Source organism: Panthera onca, chromosome B1, assembly GCF_046562875.1.
Source record: "Panthera onca isolate mPanOnc1 chromosome B1, mPanOnc1 haplotype 2, whole genome shotgun sequence".
NCBI classification, from domain to species: domain Eukaryota; kingdom Metazoa; phylum Chordata; class Mammalia; order Carnivora; family Felidae; genus Panthera; species Panthera onca.
Window position 1 is genome coordinate 67,963,773 of NC_138342.1, and position 26,513 is coordinate 67,990,285.

The following is a 26,513-nucleotide window of genomic DNA, read 5'->3' on the forward strand; positions in this document are numbered from 1 at the left end:
AATAAACATTTAAAAAAAGAATCTTTATGTGTCAACTATACTTAAAAAAAAAAGCCTTTCAAAATTAAAAAAAGAAAGAAAAAAAAAAAAAGACTCTCCATGTACCCATCATTCAACTTTAACATTTTAACAAACTTGGGTTCATTTTTTTTAAAAAATCATATTGAATTTTTCATGAAGCTGTATTTAAAGACACAAGAAATGTGGAGGATGTTCATTTTTTAATAGCAGTCATTTTAGAGAACAGCATGGGAAATATACTTCTTTTGCAATAAACTGGAAATTAAAAAGGTCTTGAAGCCATTGGAAGCCATATGATTAGTTGAATTAGTTTCTCAGATTTGGGGTGAGATAGCACAGCAGGTGCAGTGTGTCATTCCAGCATTTCTTTCACCACATTGTGAATATGACCTGTAGAAATCAGGAAAAAAAAAAAGGAAAGAAAAGAAAAGAGAGAATGAATGAACAAATCAGGACTTATCAGTTTCTTTCTTTATATTATCTTGTTCCAAAAATCGAAACTTCTGTTCCACCTCAACCCTACTGCCAAACTGTTACATATTTAAAATTTACATCAAATCATGGTCCCTGCTTCAGTACAATCTATTAGAAAGAATCACAATCACCAGTTAAGATTCACATGAATCTCCTAGGTGAGGGCCTCATTATGCTTCCTTGCTTGAAAGTTGCATTGAGTTATTCTTCCACAATATTTATTAAGTGCCTACTGAGTGTCAGGCACTGTCGCTAGGTGGTTGAGGGAACCAATAGAATAATCTGTAGATTGCCAGAGTTAATTTCTGTTATCAAATGTCAATGAATCATCAACCATGCCAAGGTAAGAGTCTCCAAAGGGCAGAGAACACTAACCAATCTTTTTCATTGACCGGATGACTATACCAGTAAACTGTCACATCTTCCTTCCCTTAGGGCTACTTTGGCATCAGGTTCTAAGTCAAGTTATTAACACAGGCCTTTTAACAAACGTCAGTGCTTGGAAAGAGAGATAATAGTCAATTCTCAGCAGGTAGAGTAAAGGAGGAAGAGGGATGATAAGAAAACTCCCCATCTTGACTCTGCATCTCAGTCATTGAGGGTTGAAAGCAATTGGGAGACAAATGCTCAGATACTAAAATGGTATGAAAATGCAACATGAAATGAACTAAAAATGCTCATGGAGAGGACATTATTTTGTGGAGCATGTGGCAAAATAACTAAAAAAGGACAGATTGGGCCAGTGACAACTTATTATGCACATGAATGTACCATCCTAATCAAACATTCTCAAAGGCCTCTTGGGAGATAGGATTTTATAGATAATAGCCATTTCCACGTGAAAACTAAACATTAATTGCAAATTCCACGGGGACTGGCAATAAGAGATTGAAAGACAGGACAAGTAAACTATTACCTGCTTGCCTGAGAGAAACAGGAACTCAGAAGATTAAAAATGTGAGTAGGGGAGCTTAGGAAACCAGGTAAATGAGCAGCTACCCAATTTTGATAACATAGTCACGAAAAAGTCAATAACTCTTCTTCATAGTGGGGGCTTTGGGAATTTGGCATAACTGGGTGAATTGTCCACACTTATAGAGACTAAAAACTAGCTTCCCATCACTTTGGAGGAAGGATTGTTATATTAACATTCTGATGTCATCAAGAACACAGAACTAGGCACATTACGCAGTCACGTTTAGTATAATACCTCAACTGGTTACTGTTGGTAACAGTAGAACTAGGAACCATACTTAGGGAAATGAAGGTCTGGTCGCATACATATCTCGACTACCTTAAGTCATGGTCTAGTTAAGATATACGTGGTTGATATGTGGCGTGCTCACTTGGCGCATCACACAGCCACCCCTCCTGTGGCAGACAACCTAAAAAATCCCAGAATTCATTGTTATCCTATCAGATTTAGCCCTGTCAAACCATGGAAGCTGACTACCGACTGTTGGTGTGGCCTGGCAATTAAAAATCATTTGTCCCCCATTTTGTAAGGGATGTTTCATGTGTTTGTGAGAGAAGACCAAGGAAATAAAAGATGTTATTGAGAATTTGTTTTGTTACTCCTAAATCAAAGAATTCCCAACAACTTACCAAGTTGTAAGCCGTTTTTAGAAAGCATTCATTGCTTTTCTTTTCTCAATATCTCGCTTGAGTTGGCAAAGGGTGCAATGAGGGAAACATCCCAGCCATAGGAAATCACTGCAAATAGATCCCTGTGGAAAAACAAGCAGTGGGTCAACATATATCCCATAAATACATTCACACAATTCCTTGCATTTGTATAGTTTTTCAAAACTCTTTAAAAGGTACATTGGGGGCATCTGGGTGGCTCAGTCGGTTAAGTGTCTGACTCTTAATTTCAGCTCAGGTCATGATCTCATGGTTCTTGGGTTTGAGTCCCGTGTTGGGCTCTGAGCTGAGCATGAAGACTGCTTGGGATTCTCTCTCTCTCTCTCTCTCTCTCTCTCTCTCTCTCTCTCTTTCTGACCCTCCCCTGCTTTTGCTCTCTCTCTCAAAATCAATAAAACAAACATTTAAAAAAGGTACATTGTATGTTACTGCTTTATCATGAGAATTCTGTGACATTATCCTTATTTTTCTGATGACCAAGTGAAGCTAAATGACTTGTTCAGATCACATAACAAATTGGTGGCAGCTCTTGGTCTTTCTTTTTTCAAGCCAGTGCCCTTGTGACACTATGTCAAATGATCTGCAGTTTACAACTATAGCCCGAGTCCTCTGTCATCTCTTCTAAAATGCTTCCCTTTAAAGCCGATTGTGAAATGCACAAATTTTCTGTAGCTTGCAAGTAGTGCCAGACCAGGCCCCACACTGCATCCCTCTGGCCAATTTCGTTGACCTCTCTCAAGTTCTGCAAAGGGGGGGTGTTAGGAGAAAAGGAGATATGCAAATTATCGGGAAAAGAAGAAAGTAATGAATATTGTTTGGCAAACCATGGTATGGAGTATTTTGCAAGGATTTGGGGGCCTTCTCAATGGAAGGGTCCAGTTGGGTCCTCAATGACCTTCTGGGAGACATGCCCTTGAAAGGACGCCTATTCTGGTGCAGGAGACACTGGGTGAACAATTCCAACATTCACATGTTCTATGACCTTAAGCCTTTCTCATTTTCTCATATATATGGTTTCCATATCTATAAAGGGAGGTAACAATTCCTGTACCACAGGAGTTTGCAAGTAGTAAATGAGTAAATATACATCAGAATAATATCCCAGCAAGTAGTAGTACAATCAGTAGTTGTTTCTTTCTTTTCTTCCTCCTTCTCTCTTATGCCCTGGCCAAAGGGATGCTTTCTTGACTGTGTCCATGAAGCAGGGTGGGGGGGGGGGGGCAGATCAGAGAGGCTGCATTGTACCAGCCCCATAAAAGTTTGCATGGATATGAAAGAGAAATAAAGCAGAGAGCCTGAATGATACAAATCAGTCCAGGGAATTATTTTTAGGTCTGTTCTAAGGAGGAAATAGAGATACACTGTCTATAAATATATTGCTTCATTGTACATCGAGGAACCATACCTTATCCTAGAATCCTAGAACTAGGAATCATCTTGCACAACTTCCTCATGACAGATGAGAAAACTGACACCACCAAATGACTTAGCAGAGAGTCAAACAGTTTGCTATATGTTGAGTGTTTCCTAACCCCTTATCTCCAGGATCCAGCTAAGTTCCCCTTCCTATATTCCATGTTGAGGTTTTGGGTTGCTTTGAGAATCTTACCCTCACACTATATGCATAAGTACATATGAATGACACTTTGCATGCAATTCAGGAAGTTCAAGGTCAGGGCACAAAATTAAGAACCTCTGTGTGTTATGCTGCCTTAAGAATAGCATGAATGAGAGCAGCCTCACTTGCAGCTGCTGAGCAAGTCAGGCAGCTGAGCAAGCACGCAGGAGAAATGAGTCAGGCTCTGAACACACCTCTGCCCTGTGAAACAACTGAGTGATTCTCGAAGAAAAGAACAGAAGTAAAAGTAGTTGTTTACCAAGCACTTATTTAAAAAAAAAAAAATTTAATGTTTATTATTACTTAAAAAAAAATTTTTTTTTAACGTTTACTTATTTTTGAGACAGAGAGAGACAGAGCATGAATGGGGGAGGGTCAGACAGAGAGGGAGACACAGAATCTGAAACAGGCTCCAGGCTCTGAGCTGTCAGCACAGAGCCTGACGCGGGGCTCGAACTCACGGACCGTGAGATTGTGACCCGAGCCGAAGTCAGACGCTTAACCGACTGAGCCACTCAGGCGCCCCAATGTTTATTATTTTTGAGAGAGAGACAGAGACACAGAGCAAGCAGGGCAGAGGCAGAGAGAGGGAGACACAGAATCCGAAGCAGGCTCCAGGCTCTGAGCTCTCAGCACAGAGCCAAACGCGGGGCTCAAACTCACAGACCGCGAGATCATCTGTAGCCGGCCGCCCAAACTACTGAGCCACCCAGGCGCCCTACTGAGCACTTATTAATTGCCAGATCCTGTGCTATGGATAGTATATACATTGTCCATACATTATTTCACATGACTCTTACTACACCACCAAGGGGAGATATCATCATGACCATTCAATCAGTGAGGGGGCTGAGGTGTAGGGGGATTAAGAACTTGCTCCCGTTTCTATGGGAGCAGTGATTGGGGCAGAGGCTAAGTTTTCAGGAAAAAAATCCATCACGTCACTTCTTTGTTTAAAACATTTCAATGGCTTCTCTGCTCACTCAGAGTAACAGCTAAAGTTCTTATAATGGTCTTCAAGGCCCTAGAAGTTCTAACTCTTGCTCTGATGTCATCTTTTTCTATGACATCCTACCCTCACCCCCTCACTCTCTCTATACCTACCTCCCTAGCCCCTTGCAGTTTCTGGAACATTCCAGATAAACTCTACTTTAAAAGTCTTTGGTGGTGCCCTTCCCTCTGCCTGGCTGAAGACCCCCAGGTGGGTCAACTTCTCATCCTTTTAGGTCTTTACTTTTGTACCAAGGCCTTCCCTGATAACCATACTTAAAATTAGAACTCCCTTTCTAAAAATGTGGATAAGTATTGAATTGTGTTGAATGCTTTTTTCGGCATCAGTTGAGATGATCATATGGCTTTTCTTTTTGAATCTATAAATAGAGTATTCTGATACTGAACCATCTTTGCATTCCTGGGATAAACCTTGTTTAGATGAAAATACATTTCATGATGCTGAAAATAAAATAAAATTAGAATGCTTCAACACTCTTTATTCCTCATCTTGGCTTTATTTTTTCTGTACCACTCATCAGCACCCTATAAAGTGTTTACTTAGTTACACTGTGGCCATCTTCTCCTATTAGAATGTAAGCTCTGCCATTGACAGCCATCATAGTAACAATTGATCCAGGTGAGAATCGTCAATGGCTATTATTCCTTGTGGGTGAAGGTTTGATGAGGAATAAAATATTTATATCTCTCACCAAGGTGCTTACACATTATAGAGGGGAAAAAGGCAACATTACCGTCGAGAATCCTAGCAGACGCTATATCTTAACTAAGTAATCAAATTAAACCACCATAATGGGATACACCGATGTCATGTGCCTCTTGACATGAAGCACAGCACATATTGGGTCAGTTCTGTGGAGGTTCTGCCAAAGTGTAAAACCTGTCTAACCATGAAGACAAATTTGACACACCAAATTGAGGGGTAGTCTACAAAATAACTGATCTGTACTTCGGAGGAAAAAAAGACAGGGAAAGAGTGAGAAACTATTCCTTATTGTAGGAATAACTAGGGTTGAATGACAGTTGAACAAATGTGTGATTCCAGATTGATTTTCTTCTCATCCAAAGAATGTTAATTGGGTTAATTGGTAAAGTTTAAATAAGATCCACATATTAGCTGATAGTGTTGTATCAATGTTAAATTCCTGATTTTGATCATTATGTTATGGTTATATAAATGAACGTCCTTGCTATTAAGAAATGCATGCTGTAACAGAGGTAATAGGACATCAAGTTTGTAATTTCTTCTCAATGTTTTGGAAAAAATAAAACAGAATGGACAGAGAGGTAGAGGAAAGAGTAAATAAAGCAAAGGTGGCAAGATTTTAGTATTTGGGGAATGTGGGTGAAGGGCATTCAGGAATTCTTTGTATTATTTCTTTTTTGTTGTTGTATTATTTCTGCAACTTTTAAGTCTGAAACTATGTGCAAATAAAGCTCTCAAAAACATAAGAAGAAAAAGGATGTAAGCTACACGCAGACAGGGCTTTTGATTTGCTTTGTTCACTGAGGTGTCTCTAGCTTCTGGAATCGGCATGTCCCATGTACGGGATAAATCCCTGTTGAATGAATGAATACGATAGGACTTAGCCAGGGTCCAGATGCTCAATAATCACTTTTGAATGAATGAACACTGGCTTAGAAGGCAGGCGTGCCAGCTGTGAAGGGATCCACTACACCCCCATTTCATCCCACGGCTTTCTAACTGTGGCTCAGCCTGCAGATTTGTAGGGTCCTATGTCTGACTCTGAGTAAAGCCAGGAGAGGCTAAGGGCCCTCCGTTCCTCACCTACTCACCTCCAGCAACTGTTTCAGGGACATACCTACTGGAACAATTTAAGATTGTGGTACTAATTTGTTCCATGGTGTCCGTGGCAGCACAGCCCCTGGTAATCACATGACACATTTAGGACAGGAGTGGAGAAAAGATCAGGGCCAAGCCATGAAGGCAAGGTGGGCAATCACACAATTGTGGTCAGACTGAAGGGAACCCTCTGGTATCTGGGCTCACGCCTCACCGTGCACGCGGGTGACTTACCGGGATGCCATATCGCGTCCGATACAAGGTCCTCATGGCGACACTCGCTCCGCACAGACAGCATTCGTTCATGTCAGAGGCGATCTGACAGGAAAGGCATAGGGGAAAGAAGGTCCCACAGAGGCCTGGGTGCGGGGAGGAAGAGGGGGAAGCCACATAGAAGAGTTAGTGAAAGTCACCATGCTTTCAATGAAATCACACCTCTTTCAAAAAGATGTTGGCTCAGGAAATGGCTTTAATGGGGACTCAGAGAAAACAATGTTGTCACCTGGCTCTCAGTGTCTTGCTTCTAGAGCCGGCTATCCAGGAACTGGGGATAATTTGTGAGTCATTATTACTGGGTCAGATTTAATTGCAAAAGCTCCTGCCTTGCCAGTCTGAGATTGTTCCCATTATCTTTCTTCCCTGCCCTTGTTACATTCGGGTCACGCTTGCAGAGGAAGTTTGTGGCGTCAGGATGTCTGAGAAGCCGTGGAAAAACCATGGGAGGGTGTTTAGGGGCAGAAAACACTGAGTAAAGAAATCATGACAAAGAGCAGAAATAGTTTCTAGGTGGTCATTCAGGCAAAAGGAGGGCACTGTCCTCATCATGTGGATGGAAGCAAGCAGGAATTAAGGGATATGTGTATTGGTAGTTTAAAAAGTTGAGCGCAGTTTCACTGTAAAGAGTCTCTGTAAGGCAGAGAAAGGGCTTAAGAAAATAGAAACAGGGGGACCTGGGTGGCTCAGTCGGTTAAGCGGCCGACTTCAGCTCAGGTCATGATCTCGCTCGTGAATTGGAGCCCCGCGTCGGGCTCTGTGCTGACTGCTCAGAGCCTGGAGCCTGTTTCAGATTCTGTGTCTCCCTCTCTCTCTGACCCTCCCCCGTTCATGCTCTGTCTCTGTCTCAAAAATAAATAAATGTTTAAAAAAATTAAAAAAAAAAAAAGAAAATAGAAACAAACAGGAAACTGTTCTCAAATATGCTTTGAGTAAAAATGTGTTTTGAAAAGTTCTGGGATGGAGTTCTGGTATGATAAGAGAGTCTGTGGTTTCTTGATTGATTGTTTTTAAGCAAAAGGCTATCTCCAAAGAACCTGGTGGAACTTCCATCACATACAAAAAAGGAGGCTATTTTTCACACACAATGGAAAGATGAGCCCCACAGAGGATGTCTGCAACCCATATGACATGAGACTCTGAAATAAGAAAAGGTTTCTCACATAAACAGTGTGTTTTGTTGTAGAAAAGAATTAGATTTCAGTAAAGCTAAAAACCCACAAGGCTTCCTGAAATGGAACAATGACAAGAGTCGCAAGAACATCACTGAAAGCTGGGAAACACAGGACGGCATTGTAGGTAAAAGGAGAAGTAAATAGAAGACAAACCAGACCGATATGTCAAGAACATGGTGATACTAAGAGGTGGAAAATTGCAAAAGGTGATCGATCTAAGCAAGGATCACAAACTCAAGGTCGCACAGCTAAAATGAGTGAAATAGATTGAGACAAAAAACACAGAATAGACAATGGTGGACATAAATACATATGGCAAACTAGAATGAGAATCTCCTTCAGTGGGATTAGCTCATGCTAAGCAGCAGCAGACCCCCACCATGTGTGCTGAAGGCTCATCTCTCCATATTTTCCGATTTCCAAGAGAAGCTGGAAATCTACATTGGGAGGCCAGATTTTTATGTGAAATCTGATTTTATATGTTTCCTAGTATTTTTAAAGTAATGCATGAAGAGAGGTCATTGTGTACAGGACAAACAAAAACATATCTGGCAGCTAAATCCACCCACGGGCTTGCAGCTTGTGACTTCTGAGTTGACCATAAAGCAGGAGCTCAATGGCAGGATGAGTAGATGAGTTTTATTAGGTCAGGAACCTGTATTATGGGAGCCGAGGAGGAACAATAACACATGTACTTACAAATCCCCAGGTCATCACAGCAGTCAAATACGCCAGATTGCCAGTCACTATGCATCACACCCCCGGTCCCATATCCTGGCTGTGAAACAACGGGATTCATTTTTAAGGCTAAGTTCTGAAGGGCACTGCCTGTGAAAACAAACCCAAAAAAGTATTAAACGCCTGCCTGTATTGGTTGGATATCACGCAGATTCCAGTTGAGAAGACATTTCATCACATTTCTCCTAATTAGGGGTGGCCACACTCAACTGACTTAACAAGACATTTCCAGATATTGTCGATACTAGGCAATTAGAAACATCAAGGAGATGGGGTGAGGGCTCCTTTCACAGGTTTTCTGGGGAGGTTTATAGCCCCTTTCTCTGATTTTTTTCTCTTTTTATTGGCAAGAGGATTTTTTTCTTCTTTTTTCAAGACAACCATCCTGAACAATATCTATTTTGCGTATGAAGTGTTTTATTTAATAGTAATTCTAATAACTTTTACAAAGCTATTGCACAGAGGGGCGCCTGGGTGGTTCAGTCGGTTAAGCGTCCGACTTCGGCTCAGGTCATGATCTCACAGTTTGTGGGTTTAAGCCCCGTTTCGGGCTCTATGCTGACAGCTCAGAACCTGGAGCCTGCTTCGGATTCTATGTCTCCCTCTCTGTGCGCCCCACACCCCATACTCTGTCTCTGTCTCTCTCTCTCTCTCAAAAATAAATAAAAAAACATAAAAAGAATCCAAAGCTATTGCACAGACATTATCTCAGTTTCTCCTTAAGAGAACTTTGTGAGATAGAGTTCTTTACTTCTCCAAAAAATTGCCATCTCACAGATGCTTCTAGCTAATGTCAGCCTTCATTGCATAATTACTAGTGGTGTCCTGATAGCTAACAGATGTCTTGGGTTACTTAAAAAAAAAACGATTAATTTTTTTAAATGTTTATTTATTCTTGAGAGAGAGAGAGAGAGAGAGAGAGAGAGAGAATGAATGCGGGAGGGGCAGAGAGAGAGAGAGGGAGACACAGTATCTGAAGCAGGCTCCAGGCTCTGAGCTGTCAGCACACAGCCTGACGTGGGGCTCAAACCCATGAACTGTGAGATCATGACCTGAGCCAAAGTCGGTCGCTATCTCAACTGAGCTACCCAGGCACCCCAAAAAATGATTATTTTTTTGTGTGTGAAATCGTCGTCCAGAATCTGAAAAAAAAAGGGTGAGGGGGGTGGTGCTTCAAGCTTCCACAGAAAAATGCAATAGTTGAAAAACCACTAAGGAATAGTGTCCCTTGAACAAAGTGGTACCTATACTTTTCAGATTTCATCAAGTGATCAAGTGAAGTCTCCTGAGCTTTAACCAGTCAGAACTCCCAAGGGAGAGAATGTGTTTGGTTTCACAACGACTAATGTTAAAGCTTTCTTCTTTACTACTTCATATCTAACCATATGCAGTGCTCTGTAGCCTTGGCCCCTGTTCACCTGCAACGTTTCCCTTAACTAGGTGCAAGGCCCCGTTATCTGTCCACCTGTTCCTCCATGTTGTCAGGGAAGGCCCCGGTCAAAGATGCTCCCACTTGCAGGGCACCTGGGTCGCTCAGTTGGTTAAGCCTCCGACTTCGGCTTGGGTCAGATCTCACAGCTTGTGAGTTCGAGCCCCACATCAGGCTTTGTGCTGACAGCTCAGAGCCTGGAGCCTGCTTCAGATTCTGTGTCTCCCTCTCTCTCTCTCAAAAATAAACATTAAAAAAAAAGATGCTCCCACCATGCATCTCAGTCCTGGCTGTGCACTAGGTTCATCCTTAGTGCTTGGCTGCGAAACACATGTGCTTGATTCTGATTCACTAGCTGGGGTGGACCCTGGGTGAGTAACATTTTAAGAGGCAATTGTGAAGCAGACAGCAATGGAGATCTGATTTACAGGTCTCTCTCAGCCTTTGCCAGTCTTCTCAGCTCTTCCTCTGCCCTGCTCTTTTTCCTGATTGATTTTGTATATGCTGAAATCCATGGCTGTGATCAGTTGATTCCCCCAACAGGTGAGTCCTTATAAAAGGGGTGGAGGTTTTGACTCGGTGATCAGTCGGTTAAGCGTCCAACCTCGGCTCAGGTCATGATCTCTCAGTCAGTGTGTTCAAGCCCCGTGTCGGGCTCTGTGCTGACAGCTCAGAGCCTGGCACCCGCTTTGGGTTCTGTGCCTCCCTCTCTCTCTGCTCCTCCCCTGCTCGCTCTGTGTGTGTCTCTCTCTCAAACGTGAACATCAAAAAAAATTAAACAAAAGGTGGGGGTGGAGGTTTTATGGAATAATAAAAGCCAAGGCACTTTGGACTACCTTGGAAAGGTGCCTCTAATATTTATTATTGAGAACCTGCTTTATGACACAAAGGGAAAACCACCAGGTTGAGAAGGCTCTATATTTACTGTCAAATCACATTAGGAACTATGTTGAAACTGCAGGGCTAGATAGATATTTCATTGGGGTCCAAAGGTCTTTCTCCTCTCCGATTATGTAGGAGGATTATGATACCTTTCCTACCACCGTCTAATTAGAGCGGGCACACAGTGTGAGCTCAATCTATTATCCAAGAAATAGTTACAGAATGTGAATAAATTGTGCAGGTAGTGGGCTGCTCAGTATGGAATGCTATAGATATACTTCTGGCCTCAAGGATGAATTATCCATTACCTTCAAAATATATACTGGAAAAATCATTACAGACAAAATGTACGCATAGCTGTGGCTGCTGCGTGTGTATCATTAAAGAAAGAAGTATACCAATAAGTCTATATTCTTTTTTTTTTGAAAAAATTTTAATGTTTATTTTTGAGAGAGAGAAAGAGAGAGCGTGTGAGCTTGTGAGCAGGGGGAGGGGCAGAGAGAGAGGGAGACACAAAATCCGAAGCAGACTCCAGGCTCTGAGCTGTCAGCACAGAGCCCAGCACGGGGTTTGAACCTACGAACCACGAGATCGTGACCTCTGAGCCGGAGTCAGATGCTTAACAGACTGAGCGACCCAGGTGCCCTAACATCTTTAAAATGGGTATAATACCACTTTTCTCATGGTTTGTTGTATTGCAGTCATCTCTAAGACTATGTCAATAGACTATGTCTATTAAGCACTGTGCTTCCTGTATGCCAGTGACCTGACATATGCTCCCCTGTGTCTATTTTAGACTAAACGTTGCTAAGTAGCAAGGATAGTGCGTGGGGTCACAGCTCCAGAAGGCTAATGACAGTGTGGTGCTAAAGTAAACAATGGGGTAGGAATCTCAAGGCTTGGATTTTATTTTATTTATTTATTTTTTTAAGTTTATTTATTTATTTGGAGAGAGAGAGAGAGAGAGAGAGAGAAAGAGAGAGAGAGCTGGGGGTTGGGCAGAGAGAGAGGGAGAGAGAGAGAGAATCCCAAACAGGCTCCACACTGTCAGCGCAGAGCCCAACATGGGGCTGAAACCCATGAACCTCGAGATCAAGATCTGAGCTGAAATCAAGACTTGGACATTCAACTGACTGAGCCACCCAGGCACCCCTAAAGGCTTGGATTGTAGTCATTGCTGGTATTTGGCAGGCTCAAGTAAGATCAAGTTTGAAAACTGCAAACTACCATATACATGAGGGAGAATCTAAAGAGAGTTTCAGTGGCAAGAAAGCAGATGGAAAAAAACCTGAATGTGATATGTTGCCAATATAACAATGGCTGATGTTCGCAAGGAGCATTCTACTTTCCAAAGTGTGTTCATGTTTGATCTCTAGTTAACCCTGATCTCTGTTTAATATTCCCAGCACACTGAAGCACTCAGGGAATAAAGGCTGGTAAGACGCTTTCTACTGCAGACATGAAAATGGAGGCAGAGAGGTTACATGCCAGAGCCAAGGAAAGTCAGGATCACTAGTCCAACCTCTTTAATTTATAGATGAGGAAATGAGGTTTGTCTCGAAGATGGAGTGTTGCCCTGCACCCTCTTCCCCGTCTTTCAGGGAAAAGACATGGGGACACCTCACAAGAAACATTATGGAAACCCAAAGATGGGAAGGTGGACCAGACAGCAGGATCCAGTGGTTTCCATCATGGACACTGGCCAGACTCCAGCTCCACAGTCACTAGCTAATGACCTTGGGGGAGTTACTTCCCTTCCATGTGCCTCATTGTCCTGAATCTGTGAAATGGGGATATGCACACTACATAGTAACAAAGCTGTCAGGTGCCTTAAATAATATCTGAAAAGCTCTTAGAGTGGTGGCTGGCATGGGATAAATTCTTCCTGAGTAGTAGTTACATTAAAGAGAGTACTTGGTCCTGGAGGGAAACAAGTAGAATCCCCACCCCTCCTTTACACTCTCCTATATATTGTAAGACAAGGGCATGTCTTCTACGAGGCCACAGATGAAAGGGAAAGAAACAGAAAGTCACGTGTCTGCAGTAACAGAGTGGCAGGGCTGGGATTTAAATTCAGTTCTTGGGACTCTAAAGCTTTTATTATTATTTCCACAGACTCTACCAGTCTGGGATTGTAATCTTGCCAGCCAAAGCAAACAAGACCTGCTCAGGAAGAAAAGGTAACTTCTACTGCCCATCACTAAAGGTGCTCCAAAGTCAGAATCATAATCTTCAAAATAGCCCTTTCATTTATTTTTTATTATTTTTTAGGTTTATTTGTTTATTTTGAGAGAGACAGAGACAGTGCGAGTGGGGAAGGGGCAGAGAGAGAATCCCAAGCAGGATCCACACTACCAGCGCAGAGCCCGATGCGGAGCTTGAACTCACGAAACCGTGAGTGAGATCATGACCTGAGCTAAAACCAAGAGTCGGACACTTAACCGACTGAGCCACCCAGGTGCCCCCAAAATTGTCTTTTAAAAATAACTTTTGGTCAGGGCACCTGGGTGACTCATTTGGTTGGGCATCCGACTCTTGATTTCGGCATGGGTCATGATCTCCTAGTTCATGGGTTTGAGCCTCGCATTAAGCTCTGTACTGACAGCTCAGAGCCTGCTTGGGATTCTCTCTCTCTCTCTCTCTCTCTCTCTCTCTCTCTCTCTCTCTCTCCCTCTCGGCCCCTCCCCTGCTCTCTCTCTCTCAAAATAAATAAACAAACATTAAGAAACAAAAAAAAGAACTTTTGTTCAATCCACAGTTGTCACTGTCAGTCCAGAGTTCTTTCGGTTGGGCTTCTTTGACCTTTACGTGAATATGGACATGCTTCACAAATTCTCCACCTGTAATCTTTGGGATCCAGTTTCTTTACTTTAGGGACACGTTTAGGGTCAGAGTAGAGGGATCTGCCTGGTTCTCAATTTCAGACACTCTCTAAACATGAATGAGTTCGAGTCATATTCACCCCTACACTATCACACCCCAGAATTGTACAGATTGCTGGGATACGCCAATACCTAAGATTTAAACAAGTTGGCTATTAGGTCTTTCACATAATTTTAGCAGAGAGATGTCTTGTAGTTCTTTCCCACAGATCTAACACATAGTTCCGTGAATAAGGAAACCACACATGGACTCCACGAGGTGTTTCCAACAATGTAGGTCTGCAGAGAAAAAAGCCCCATCAGGACAGACCTCAACTCTTTCAGTAAACATCTAATTGAAGTGCAATATACATGTAGTCAAGTACAGAGCTCATAAGCATGATTGATGAATTTAACAGTGAACAGTCCTTGTAACCACAGCCTGGTTCAAGAAGCAGGACATTACCAGCACCACAGAAGCCCTCCTGAACTCTCTTAGGAACTCATACCCCTCTGCCCAACTTCTACTTTGTCTTTAAACACCAGAGCCTCGTTTTGCCTGCTTTTGAGACTTACATATATTTAATTATATGCACTATTTATTCTTCTGTGTCTGGCTTCTTTTGCTCAAATTTAAGATTGTGAGATTCAACCATGTCGTGTATAGCAATAATTCACTTATTCTCATTGTCATATAATAAATCATCCTATAGATATACACGACTTATTTATCCACGCTACCATTGTATTGTTTCTAGTTTGGACTATTAGAAGTGGGATAGCAGTGCTATGAACATTCTTGTACCCATCTTTAGGTGGACCAGGTATGTATTTCAGTTGTGTCTACATCTAGGAGTAGAATTGCTGGGCCCTAGGGTTGGTAGAAAGTATCAAACAGTATTGTGAAGTAGTGGAATTTACACTCCCATCAGTAAAGGATGAGAGTTCTATTTGCCCCACGTCCTTGGAATACCTGTTGGTACCACCATCTTTCATTTTACCCATAGGTTGCTACAGAAGCTGGGAAGCAGAAGCCTAGGCCTAAGACTCAGAAAAGCAGAAATTAGGGTCAAACGATGGAACAGGGCTGCCGCATTTAGGAAAATTAATAAAGGAGATTCTGTTAAATTTGAATAAGTAAGACTCAAGCAGTATTTGAGACATACTTACACTAAAAAGTTTTTCATCCATTAGTTGAAATTCAAATTTAACCGGGCATTTTTCATTTATTTGGACAGTTGAGAGAATGATTTTGGAATTAGATAATTCCACAGTGGGGGACAGTTCCTGCCTCCCAGTTTACAGGATTGGGATTGGTGTAAGGGAGGCCAGAACAAAGAGGCTTCCCTAAGGTTGTGCAGGAAGCTGTCTCCCACCCCCCACAGAGTGGGAGAGGCCAAAGGACACTAACGGTGGTCATGATTTATTACTTCTATCTAAATTCTTACAAGAGCATTTCCTCTGGGAATGCAGTTGTTTATTCATGGATAAGGGAAGGAAACGGAAATTTCTTGAGCAGTTTCTACTGCCAGATTTCATGTTAAGCAATGTTAGGTATGTGAGGGGATTCTAGTTTCATAATAATCTTTTCTCCTAATTTGAAACCCAATACTTGGAGCAGTGCAGCCAGGTTCCCAGGTGGGTGAGCTAAAGCTGAAGTCCATGCTCTTCCATTCGACCAAGTCCTATCTTTAGGAAGGAGTCCAATTGATTGGCCCAGGGCCTGCATGGGCTCCATTTCTCTCCACCAGTCTCAGCTATGCTCTTGGGATCCGCCAAACTGCTGAATGTCACTTGACTTGAGTTTCCCTAGTCCCCTCATTCCCTCTGTTTCCATCCTGCCTTTCTCCTCTACCTCCTTCCAGCTCTCAGCTTTCTGCCAGATCATTCCATGGGTTGTATGCAACCCATTTCTGGAAAAGCAAAGTAAATAACCTCAATTGGGAAAGCCCCTGCTTTGAGTCACTTGGAGCTTCTCCAGCACCCAAACAGCCCCCAGCAGGCCTGTTTTTTAGTGCTGGGTCTCATCTGCATCTGGAACTAGTTGTCCCACTCCCCTGCGTCTCAAGCAGAATTATGCAGTCTCTGCATCACATGGGGACTCTGACTTTGCACCTGTTGTGTGTAGACCAGAAAATGCCATTCCAAAATATGCCTCTCTGGCATAAGAGTTATTTTTAGTTGATTATTTTGAGAGACAGCACACATAGGAGAAGCTCTGAAAACAAGGAAGTTACCCAGTAAGGGAAATTTACATTTATAAGGGGAAATCTCCATTTGTAAGTGTCCCCTTCTCATATCAGGAAGAGAGGGATGATTCTGTACCACAAGAAACTCTTATCAATGGAAAAAGTATGGACTCAAATCTTCATTACAAACCTTAACCTTGTTTACCTGCTCCCCTCCCCAAAATTGGCTTTCCCTACACTTTCTCTCCAGTGCCTTTAGCTGAAAGCTGGTGTGTAAGCCCAAATTCTAAGCCACCTCTGAGAGTTATTCATTTTCCTGCATATCTCCCGTGTACATGAGATATATGCATAATAAACTTCTGTCTTTTCTCTTCTTAATCCGTATTTTGTTTCAGGGGCCCCAGTTGAGAACTTGGAAGCATAGAGGGTAAATTATTTTTCATCTCCTACAAAATCATTTCTGAAATTTTAGCCAAACTATGGAAACTCTCAGTTATAAGGAAATTTAAAAATGATTATGCATCATTGAAAGTATGACATTTCTGAATTTAAACTAAATAATATCTGGAAACAAAAAGCCTTTGGTCACTGTCTGGGGTGGTGGGGTGATGTGGGGAGGGCATTCTGCACAACTTAGTGAAGCCTCCATGGTAGGCCATAGGTGAGGATATATCCCTTCTGCATATTATAGACTCGGAGTGGGGAAAGGAGGTTTACCAGTATCTGACTTCTCGGTTTCCCTCCCTCCCCAGACACATTCAGATCCTTCTCCTCCAGGGAATCTTCCTCCCTGAGCTTCTCCAGCACCCAGAAACCACAACAGGCCTGCCGTTAGTCCTGGGTCTGAGTCTGCATCTGGAGTCAGTTATCTGGATCGCCTACAGAACCCTGCATTGTCTGTATCACAGTACGATCCTTGGATGATGTACCACCAATCGCGTCATTTCTGAAATGTTAGCCCGAACAACGAAAACTCTGTTATATGTAAAAGTAAAAATGATTGTGTATAATTGAAGGTATGGCATTTCCTAATTTTAGCTAAATAATGTCTTTTTTTAACATTTATTTATTTTGAGAGCGAGAGCGTGAGCAGGGGAGGGGCAGAGAGAGACGGAGAGAAAGAATCCCAAGCAGGCTCTGAACTATCAGTGCAGATCCCAACGTGGGGTTCCATCCCTTTGACCGTGAACTCATGACCTGAGCCAAAAACAAGAGTCAGACACCTAACTGAGCCACCCAGGTGCCCCTAAACTATTTTTATAACCAAAATGCCACTCCAAAACACTTTCCCTTTTGTTAAAAATGGTGCTTATGCTTGGTAATCCTTTAAAAATGTTCTTTTTAATGTTTATTTTTGAGAGAGAGAGAGAGAGAGAGAGCACATGAGTGAGCACGAGTGGGGCAGGGGCAAAGACAGAGGGAGACACAGAATCTGAAGCAGGCTGTAGGCTCTGAGCTGTCAGCACAGAGTCCAACATGGGGCTTGAATGAATGAACCGTGAGATCATGACCTGAGCCAAAGTCAGATGCTTAACTTACTGAGCCACCCAGGTGCCTCTCATGCTTGCTTGGTAATCCATAAATGAGGAGCCTCTCAGGAATATTTATTTATTTGATAGTGCTTGGGAATTTTCCTGACACCAGGAGAGTCCGTTATCCTCCTTTCATCAAGGAAGTAAAGGTTCTTACTAAAACCTTGAACTGGGGCAAAGGTCAGGGATAAAGAACAGTGATATATTGGAACCTCCCAGGTCTCTGTTGTCATTCTCCCACACTCCTTCTTCGGTGACCTAATTCATTCAGCTTCTTCTCTACTTTTATCTTAAAATTTGTTAATGTGCTCTCAGGCGTAAGTGGTTCTAGGGGAAGAATGCCTTTTCATTCCCAAACTGGTCACCTTCAGGAAATGATCCACCCTATTTTTCCAGTCCTTTGATTACCACTTCCTTCCCTTCTCAGGCCACTTTGCACACCACTCTTCAGGAATTCCCTCCACCCTGTTCCTGCTGTGAGACCCTGACCCTTGTTTCCCTACTTACCCGTTAAGCTCTCATGTCAAATGCCACCTCCTCCATGAAGCCGTTCCTAATCCTCCAAGTTGGATTTGCCTGTCTTCCTACTCACCCTTGCTCAACTCTCTCATGATGTGGCACAGAGCCCACTGAACATAGGGGTCAGCACACTGGGCATGAGCCACACTATTGATACTTGGCTGCCTCTAAAAGCCAATAACAGTGTCTTGACTTCCTTCTCCCCAGGGTCATCGGGGAAGCTCTCAGAAGCTATATCAGCTTCAGATATGAGACTCAGATATGTGCAAACTGAACACTTACATTTTTTATTTTGTTTTGTTTTGTTTTTTCATTTGCAGGTTTTCTGAGGGTGAAAGTGGATTCCAGTTATCTGCATCCCCCAAAGACAGTGACTTGCACATAGCCTAGAAAATACTAAGTGTTGGGGTTCAGGATACACCACACTAAAATATGGCAAGTTGGCATGTTCACTGTATTAAGCCGAAGGAGTTGGAGAAAATGGCAGAGGCTGGAAGGTCATTTGACCTCTTGTTCTTGCCCTTCTTCCCTAAAAGTAGGAGATAAATCTATCATGGGCAAGGTACCTCCCCAGTACCAGGAACTGCTATTGACGTCTAGTGGAGAGAGGCCAAGGGTACCACTCCCCATTCTTTCTTCCTAATCCTCCATTTAATCCTCCTTTCCTGCCAACAATAAATTATTTGGCCCAATAGTGTCAAGGCCGAGAAACTCTTGATTAATACTCTCATCCTGTTCTTACAAAGATTTGAGCATCTTACAAACTTACAAATATAACAAGATGTAACATGGAAAATGAAGAAATTGGGCACAGGGAAAGTAAAGTCTGAAGCAAATTTAGCACATGCTTTAAAATTTCTGTATATTGCTGGACATGGGCTACAAATAAAATTCTGAGTTTCCCATCAGGCAAAGCAAAGAGGGAACACAAACATTTAGGGAAGTGACCATGTCTATAAAATAAGAACAGTTTGAGACCTAGAGAAATTTCTCATCAAGGTCCTCAAAAAGGAGATGATGTATGACATGTGGTGGTCAAAGCCTTTAACAGAATCTCTACAATAAATAGAACAGTGACTTTCATGAACTTATTTCCTAGTATAGGGTTAAAGCACAATTCTGGAGTAGAATCACTGAAAGCAATCTATGAGAAACTAAAATGATCCCAGCAAACTACTTATCCCCCTGATCATCTGGATGATTCAGGATTAAAAATCAAATTTTGTAGATTGTTCAGAGAAACACTGGATGTATATTCTCAGACAACCCTCCATGAGTATTTTAACCAGCTACGATATGGTAAGAATTGGGCAGCAATGGGGCTGAATTAAAAGTGTTTGGTGAGAACCAGAGTTCCGATTCCCCATGAAGGTTGCTTATCATGCATAGGAACAGGGATGCAGAAGGGAAGGCATTTAAGGCAAATGTATTGTCATCAAAATTAAATGAGGCAGTCAAGACACACACCTGAATAGAAGGCCACCCTAGTGTAGCACAGACTGAGTTAACAGCCATCCTAACTCAAAGTGCAGATAAGTTAAAAGCATATTTATGAGAAGCCTGTGTTTTCCTCAGACACCAGTTCTAGGCCTTCCCTGGGGGGGAAGCTGAGAAGCGAAAAATGGCCAACAAAGTCTACATACAACTGACATTGTTGTATTTAAAAGACCCATTTAAAAGAAGCATATAGTGTTTTGTTAAGAGGTACATCTTTTGCATGTGCTGATGAATTGCATGTGACCATAGGAGTGATCAAAGTCCCAAAGTTGTGTACCATAGAACCGGGAAAATGCTTATGTCAGGTGTTAATGAAACCCACCCACTGTGACAATAAAAGAAGGCAGTAAAACACTCTTAGAGTACAATTTTAGGGAACCAATTTCCTGGTCAGTACTATGGAGATAAAAGAATTGCAACATGGAATCTTAGATAATGTAATGAGTTGACCTTTTAAAAATACCAACCACTTGGCTCCACTCTGATTCTGCGGACCCACTGCCTGGGCAAAGGGGTTAGTGGCCTTGGAACCGATATTTTTAATGTGTCCCAGGTGGCTCCAAGATGTGGTGAGGGTTGCAAATCGCTGTGTTAAAGAAAGTCCATCCGAAATGATGATTTGAGTATTGAAGTAGTGGCACTTAAGTCTTTTACACAAAAATAAAACACATATTTCCCCCCAATTTCAAATTTCTCCTACCACTTACATTTTTACTGCAAATACATATAATTATAAAAATGTAGCCAAAATAATATGCTCAGTGAAGATACTCTAACAATCACAAAAAGATCAAAAGAAAAAAATCTCTGGTAAATCTACCATACAAAGTTAACCTTACTGAAATTTGTGATGTAATGTCCGTGTATTGAGCCCAGCAAAAACCAATGCATGTACAGGACCATGTTTTAATGAAGATTCTTTTAAATTAAGCGATAAATCCATTTCTCCTACAGTATAGAGAAGGTTACTCCCCTTGCTGTTCATTAACACTTGGGGAGCAGGTGTTCACCTCTTGTAGAAATGGTACCCAATCATTGTGCTCCAGCTCAGGATTGTTATTCTCTGATTAGCTAAGACCCTTACTATGACTCTTGGATGGGTGTAAAAGAGCAGAGAGGGTTTTTCTGCTCCTCCATGACTGGCGCTTTCTCTCTCTCTCTCAAAATAAATAAATAAACTTGAAAAAAAAAATAAAGAAATACAATTAACTGACTGAATCAATTTTTGAGTTAACTTTAAAGTCCTAATTCATATGCAAAGACCCTGACATCCCTCAACTTAAAACCAGATTTCTCACTTAGGTAATGGTCTGTTTCCTCAGACTGGTGCCTTGCCTTTATTCTGTTTCTCTCTTCAAGTCTTTCTGGAACTCTGTCTCCACGAGGAGCTCAGCAAAGAGGAATCCCAAAAGGAGAAGAGGGTATCACCAGCTCCTGGATTTGCAGAGGGCTTGGCTCCCCCATATCTGGTATAGCATATCTGGTGTCTGGTCACATCCACAGTATAGCAGCCTTGTAGATGTCTTAGACTTAATAGTTCGGCTAAAAGAACTAGAAGACTTATGAAGCATGCACTCGATTTTAAATCTTGCTGTGACTCATATTTGAATTGGAATTACCTGTCCTTTTTAATTATGTGGGCCTAAGGTCCCTTACCTGGTAAGTCAATACAGCTAGCTAACAGCTGCATCCACGTCAGTACAGAACATCTTGAACAGACTTTATTTTTAAAAAAATGTGTTTGGTAAACAGTCAAGTTTGTTAAATGATTTTAAATTGTATTTTATGGTGGGTGGGTGGAAGAATTTCTCCCTCCACACCCCTATCCCCTATCCCCAATGCTAACTACTCATACTGGTGATGGAAATAAGGCTCAGATAGTGCTGGTCCTTAGCCACAAAATCAATAATCAAAACTTCCAGATTGTTGAATTTGGATGGTGTCAGTAACCTAAAACTTGAGCAGGACCCATCCAGTACTTTATAAGAAAACAACAAAACCATTGCAAATGCTTTCATTGGTATAAATAGGTCTCAAAATTTCAATGAGAATACAGTTACTTGTGGCCATGGAACACTTAAATGATGACAAATTTAGTTCAGGGAAGAGGCAGCAGACTATACAAACACTTGATTATAATGTTTTTTTTTTTTTCAAAAGCCTCCAGATGTACTCTTCCAAAACATTGTCTATGTGCTAAAAGGGTCATCCATTAAATCCACATCTGTCTCCATTTTCACTACCCCCAAGTTAAACCCAAGAGACCATCAATGCAATGTTAAGTGCAGATTTCTCAGTAAAATTGATGGCCACCCATGGAATGCCTGCTCAGTCCTCTGGGCTTCCTGTACATTTTGCTAACACATCAAGTGCTCCCAAGGTTGGTTACCTACCAGGAGGTAAATGAAGCACATCCTTAGGGCACCAATAAAGCTGGGCCAATAAAGTAAAATAAATGAGAGAAAATTTTAGAAAAATATTTAGCCTCCTTGCTCAAATAAATGTAATCCTTGAGGGAAATAATCATAATGATATTGGACTTCACCCTTATTTACGTATGAGAGGGTGTGGACAGGTAGCACATCATATATATTTCAGTGCATTTAAGACATTTAAAGATGTCTGTCTGGTCCTGGATATTTTTAAGGTAAGCTGTTCTCAGGTCCTTCTCCTCTTCTGGAGTCAGAGACATAACTCCACTCAACTTTTTATCCCACCACAGGGCCTGGAGCAGAGCAGACGCTCAATGGGTATTTTTTCTTTTTTAAAACATCTGAATGAAAAATGTATGAATATAGAAATTGTAAGTTTCATACACATAATTTTAAAGTCTTTAGTCTAGACATCTAGACGTCAGAAATACCATTTATAACAAATGTGCTTTTCTTAGGGGCTGGATATAAGAGGAAGGGAAAAAAGTTTCTTTTTTCCTTTTCCTCTAAATCATGCCAGTGAGAAAAGCTAATCATTCCCTCGACAGGGAAAATACTGAGAGCTGCCTTGGTGTTACTACTGATAATAACAATGCTACAAATCAGGAAAGGTAACAAGTGGCCAGATCCCAACAATTTCAAAAAAATTGGTTTTTCTTCCCCCTAACAAAACAGAGACATTTAGAGTTAATTCTGACAGTAATGATAAACCTCAAAATGATGGAAAGCAGAATCATGCCTCCTTACTAGCAAAACTAATTCCAACAGCAAATCCTGAAACCAATCATAAAACAAGAAACTTTCTAGAAACAATTTAAAATATTATGTTTAAACACACGAGTCTTAATGGTAATATGATGATTTCTTCTTTAAGGATAAAGAATATTTTTTTCCTCATACAAATGTATCTTCTAGTAGCACATTTTAAAGAAACAGTCATGATATACCTAAGCTCTTAAGAGTCACTACAGCCAAATTTAATTTAAAAGACAATTGCATATTGCAGACATATGCTTTTTAAAAAAAATTCGGTGAGACACATGATGAATACCTACCATTCAATTCTGCCCTGGCTTGTGTTAATTACATGGTAAGAATTTACTAGCTTTATAGTTTCTTACTTTTTTAATAATTTTTTTTCTTTTTAAAGAAGATGGTAAAGAGAAAAGTTACACAACTAAAACGTATTACTTTGTATCGCAATAATACTTACCACACTCTGATTAACTACAGAGGACAGCAGCCCGGGTCAAACTGGAGAAGCCTCAGGAACACGACTGCTTTGTTGGCTTCAGCCTTAGGGCTGGAGTCAGGGAGGGAGGGGTTAGGGGTGGGGAAAATTAGGAGGTGGGGACTGCAATCTTGTGGGAATTGTCTCTTTGCCTTGGGGGTCAATGTTCTTCTATTTAAGAAAATACACACTGCATTTAATTTCATTATATTATTTTCTGTGACATTTGCCTGACACCATGGTGAGATTTATTTATGATTAGACAACAACATGTTTTATGAAGATCCAAGGCTTGTTTATTTATTTAGGGTTTCTCTAATTTATTGACTCCCCAAGGCATTTAAGGGGCATGAAATGCATTTGAAGGTAAGCATTGGGCAGCTGGTCTGAGGTCTCAGAAATGCTGAAGAGATATGTAACCTTCCTTCTGGCTGGATTGTTGGGACTTACATTCTTAGCTAAGGAGCTGGATGAGAATATCTCTTGAAGGGTAGGGGGCAGAGCAGGGATGTGGTCAGTGGCAAGCTGATGCCACCTGTCTGGTGCCAGCGTGGAGCCTGGTTTCTCAAAAGCGAGACCAACGTCCATCTCACAACTTTATAGTGAATGAAGGATGCAGAGGGCCTGAGCAGGGAGGAGAGCAAGAGGAGGGATTTAACTAAAAATCCTAATAGGAAACAGCAGCTCTTTGGAATTGGGCGGGGGAAGGGAAGAGGGAATGATTCACTTAAGGAATCATTAGAGAGGCACATAAATACACAATACTATATATAAAACCTCAATTGCTTCCAGGTTGCTGACTAAAAATGTGTTAGCTTAGCCAAGGTTAAAATGTCCTTAATTCCTATTGGTGTGACCCTAATGAGTTGTACTTTCTGTCATGGTGTTTGAACATAAAGCTTGAATGACTCACATCACTTACACTGTTTTCTGCTCCCCCAGGTTAGAGGTATGTACAGAGGGAGTTGTTCCTGGAGGCACAAGATAAGTGGGAAAGGGTTCATGAGTGCTCACTTATCTCCGAGGGACATTTGCCTAGACTATTAACATTTCACATGTACCGCTGGGTACACTATCGGTATAAAACGCTATCTTATTTCAGAACCTTACCGTGCGAGCAATAGTCACTGCACACATAGGCCACTTGATAAAAAAGATAGGCGATGTCATGCCTGTCCTGGAAGAGCTCACAGCCGGGGAAGGTAGACACACTGCACAGACCGTATAGAAAATATCCTTGGCATTTTACAAAGCAAGAGGCCATCAAGTTCTAGGCCACTGACTGGCTCTTGGGCAGATCTCTTTAAAGAAAAAAAAAAGGTGGTGGTTTATTGAGGACCTGCTATGTGCCAAGCACAGAATTGTTTCATTTTGAGGAATGTATCAGTTATATTAGTTGTTTTTATCCTCCTAATAAAGACAAAGAAACAGAGTGCCTTGGCCAAGGGCCCTGGAGCAGATAATCTGGGACTGTGAAACTTGAGCCCAGGCCCACGTTTTGTCACTATTCTTAACTATAAATGGTGGTAAAAGTATTAAGTGTGTTGACCGTGGTGAGCATTAAACGAGATAATAGGAGGGAGGGATGTGGCCACCGGAAAGGTGTGCATTAGAGAGCTGTGTTTCACTCCTCCCTTGTCATCCCTGCCCTTCCTCACGACTCCACTCCAGTCCCCTAAGTACCCTCTCCTCCACCTGCCTTGGACGTTGCACCTGCCTAGCCCCTCAGCTGGACGCTGAGCCCTTTGGAGAAGGTAGGGCTTTGTCATCAGCATGACTTTACAGTTGGGGCCACACCAGGCAAAGGCATGTAATTCAGGATCTCGCAGAATAACATTAAAGTGTTTTTAGAGTTATAGTCTAAGCCAGCCTCTCATGAACAGGAAAAGGAATCTATCTATCAAGTGGAGAAGGATCCAGGTCTGGGGGATTTTGCCCATTTATGCCAATCAAGCAATTAAAAGAAGCTCACCAGGTCATCTGTGATTGGGGGGAAATCAACTTCCCAGGACCTATGTTCTAGTCTCTAATCCTTTTTACCATTCAGTCAACAAATCCTTATTGAGAATTTATTATACACATCAGGCCTATGTGAAACACTAGGGGACCCAGCAGGAACAGTCAGGTGCCCTGCTGTTGAGATGCCTGTTGGGTTTTATTCTAATAAGGGAGAAAGACAAAAGAAAAACACACGCAAACACAAATAAAACGTAAGGAAACATATAAATGGACAAAAGAGTCACACATTGTTCTAAGGGTCTTAAAGAAAACTGTCAAGGGGCTGAGATTCTCAATAAGGGGGGGGGATAGGAAGAAGGGGGGCTTACCTTGGACAGGGGGCAGGAAGGGCCTCCCTGAAGCAGAGCCAAAGGAAGAGCAGGAGCCGGTCGTGAGAGGGGTGGGAGGAGCATCTCGGTACAGACAAAAGTCCCAGCCTGAGCTCAGCAGATTTTAAGGAACTGAGAGGGGGACAAGCAAAAAACATTCTAATGGACCATGTGAAAACCCCAGGAATGGAGGTAGACGTAGTTTTATAGGACTCTTCAGGAAAGACTCCATGGAATGCTGTATCTTAAAGATGGATTGGCCGACTGGATCGTTGGTACACATGCATGTGTGTACATGTGTGTGAATTCATGCTGAGAAAATCACCAGGCCATTTGTTTGTCTTTTCATGATTGATGGAAGGAAGTGCAACGGCCACAATCTAGCTTCTGCTGCTCCTCTCTTTGCAAACAGGCTCAGCAAGCTTTGGGGCTGAGAATGGGTAGATTTAGTGGTTGATGACCAATTCCCTGAGAAAAATACTCAGGACAGGTGTGTGTGACTTCTGACATGAGCAAACTGCTTTAGGGTCATTGCCATTTTCAAAAAGGACTAAGTAGCCACTGGCCCGTATGATGTGGGGTACGCCCGGAGTGAATTCTATAGATATGGCTCCTGTGGTTAGCCATTCAGCAAATGTTTATCAAGACAGGAAGGCAGAGTGGTTGCTAAGTGTGGCCTCTGGAGTTGGAATCACCAATGGCTCAGCGTGTGGCCTGGGACTGGCTTCAGATTCCTCACAGGGCTGTTGTCAGGATTAGAAAACGAACATGGCCTAGAAGTCTATCAGCATATAATGGGTGCTTGCAAATATCGATGATCTTTTTTCAACCCAGAGTTAGGGAAGCAGAAACAAGG

General features: G+C 41.9%; 1 protein-coding gene and 1 non-coding gene across 4 annotated transcripts; both read right to left on the bottom strand.

The window, feature by feature from the left end:
- Positions 1-202: 202 nt before the first annotated feature.
- On the bottom strand, positions 203-24,609 carry LOC132692354 (placenta-specific gene 8 protein-like). Of its 3 annotated transcripts, none has more exons than XM_060654704.1 (5): positions 24,441-24,609; positions 8,720-8,848; positions 6,807-6,931; positions 2,101-2,222; positions 203-411 (listed from the first exon to the last, which is right to left on the bottom strand). In XM_060654704.1, the coding sequence occupies exons 1-4, from the start codon at positions 24,592-24,594 to the stop codon at positions 2,118-2,120; spliced, it is 513 nt and encodes a 170-aa protein (XP_060510687.1). In that variant the 5' UTR covers positions 24,595-24,609; the 3' UTR covers positions 203-411; positions 2,101-2,117. The 3 variants fall into 3 exon arrangements, with proteins under 3 accessions (XP_060510687.1, XP_060510688.1, XP_060510689.1); XM_060654705.2 differs by lacking the exon at positions 24,441-24,609 and adding an exon at positions 23,313-23,420 and having other exon boundaries at positions 8,720-8,844; XM_060654706.2 differs by lacking the exon at positions 24,441-24,609 and adding an exon at positions 23,313-23,398.
- Positions 14,135-14,267, bottom strand: LOC132693486 (small nucleolar RNA SNORA18). Its single transcript, XR_009616853.1, has one exon. It is a non-coding gene; the product is annotated as a small nucleolar RNA SNORA18 (small nucleolar RNA).
- Positions 24,610-26,513: the final 1,904 nt, after the last annotated feature.

What these genes read in the sequence shown, in the direction of transcription:
- LOC132692354 (XM_060654704.1), bottom strand. Translation starts at nt 24,594, where the DNA reads ATGGCCTCTTGCTTTGTAAAATGCCAAGGATATTTTCTATACGGTCTG. An exon ending in CAGTGACTATTGCTCGCACG is followed by an intron (nt 8,849 to 24,440) that starts GTAAGGTTCTGA and finishes TTGTTTTCACAG; the next exon opens with GCAGTGCCCTTCAGAACTTA. An exon ending in CTGTGATGACCTGGGGATTT is followed by an intron (nt 6,932 to 8,719) that starts GTAAGTACATGT and finishes CCCCGCACCCAG; the next exon opens with GCCTCTGTGGGACCTTCTTT.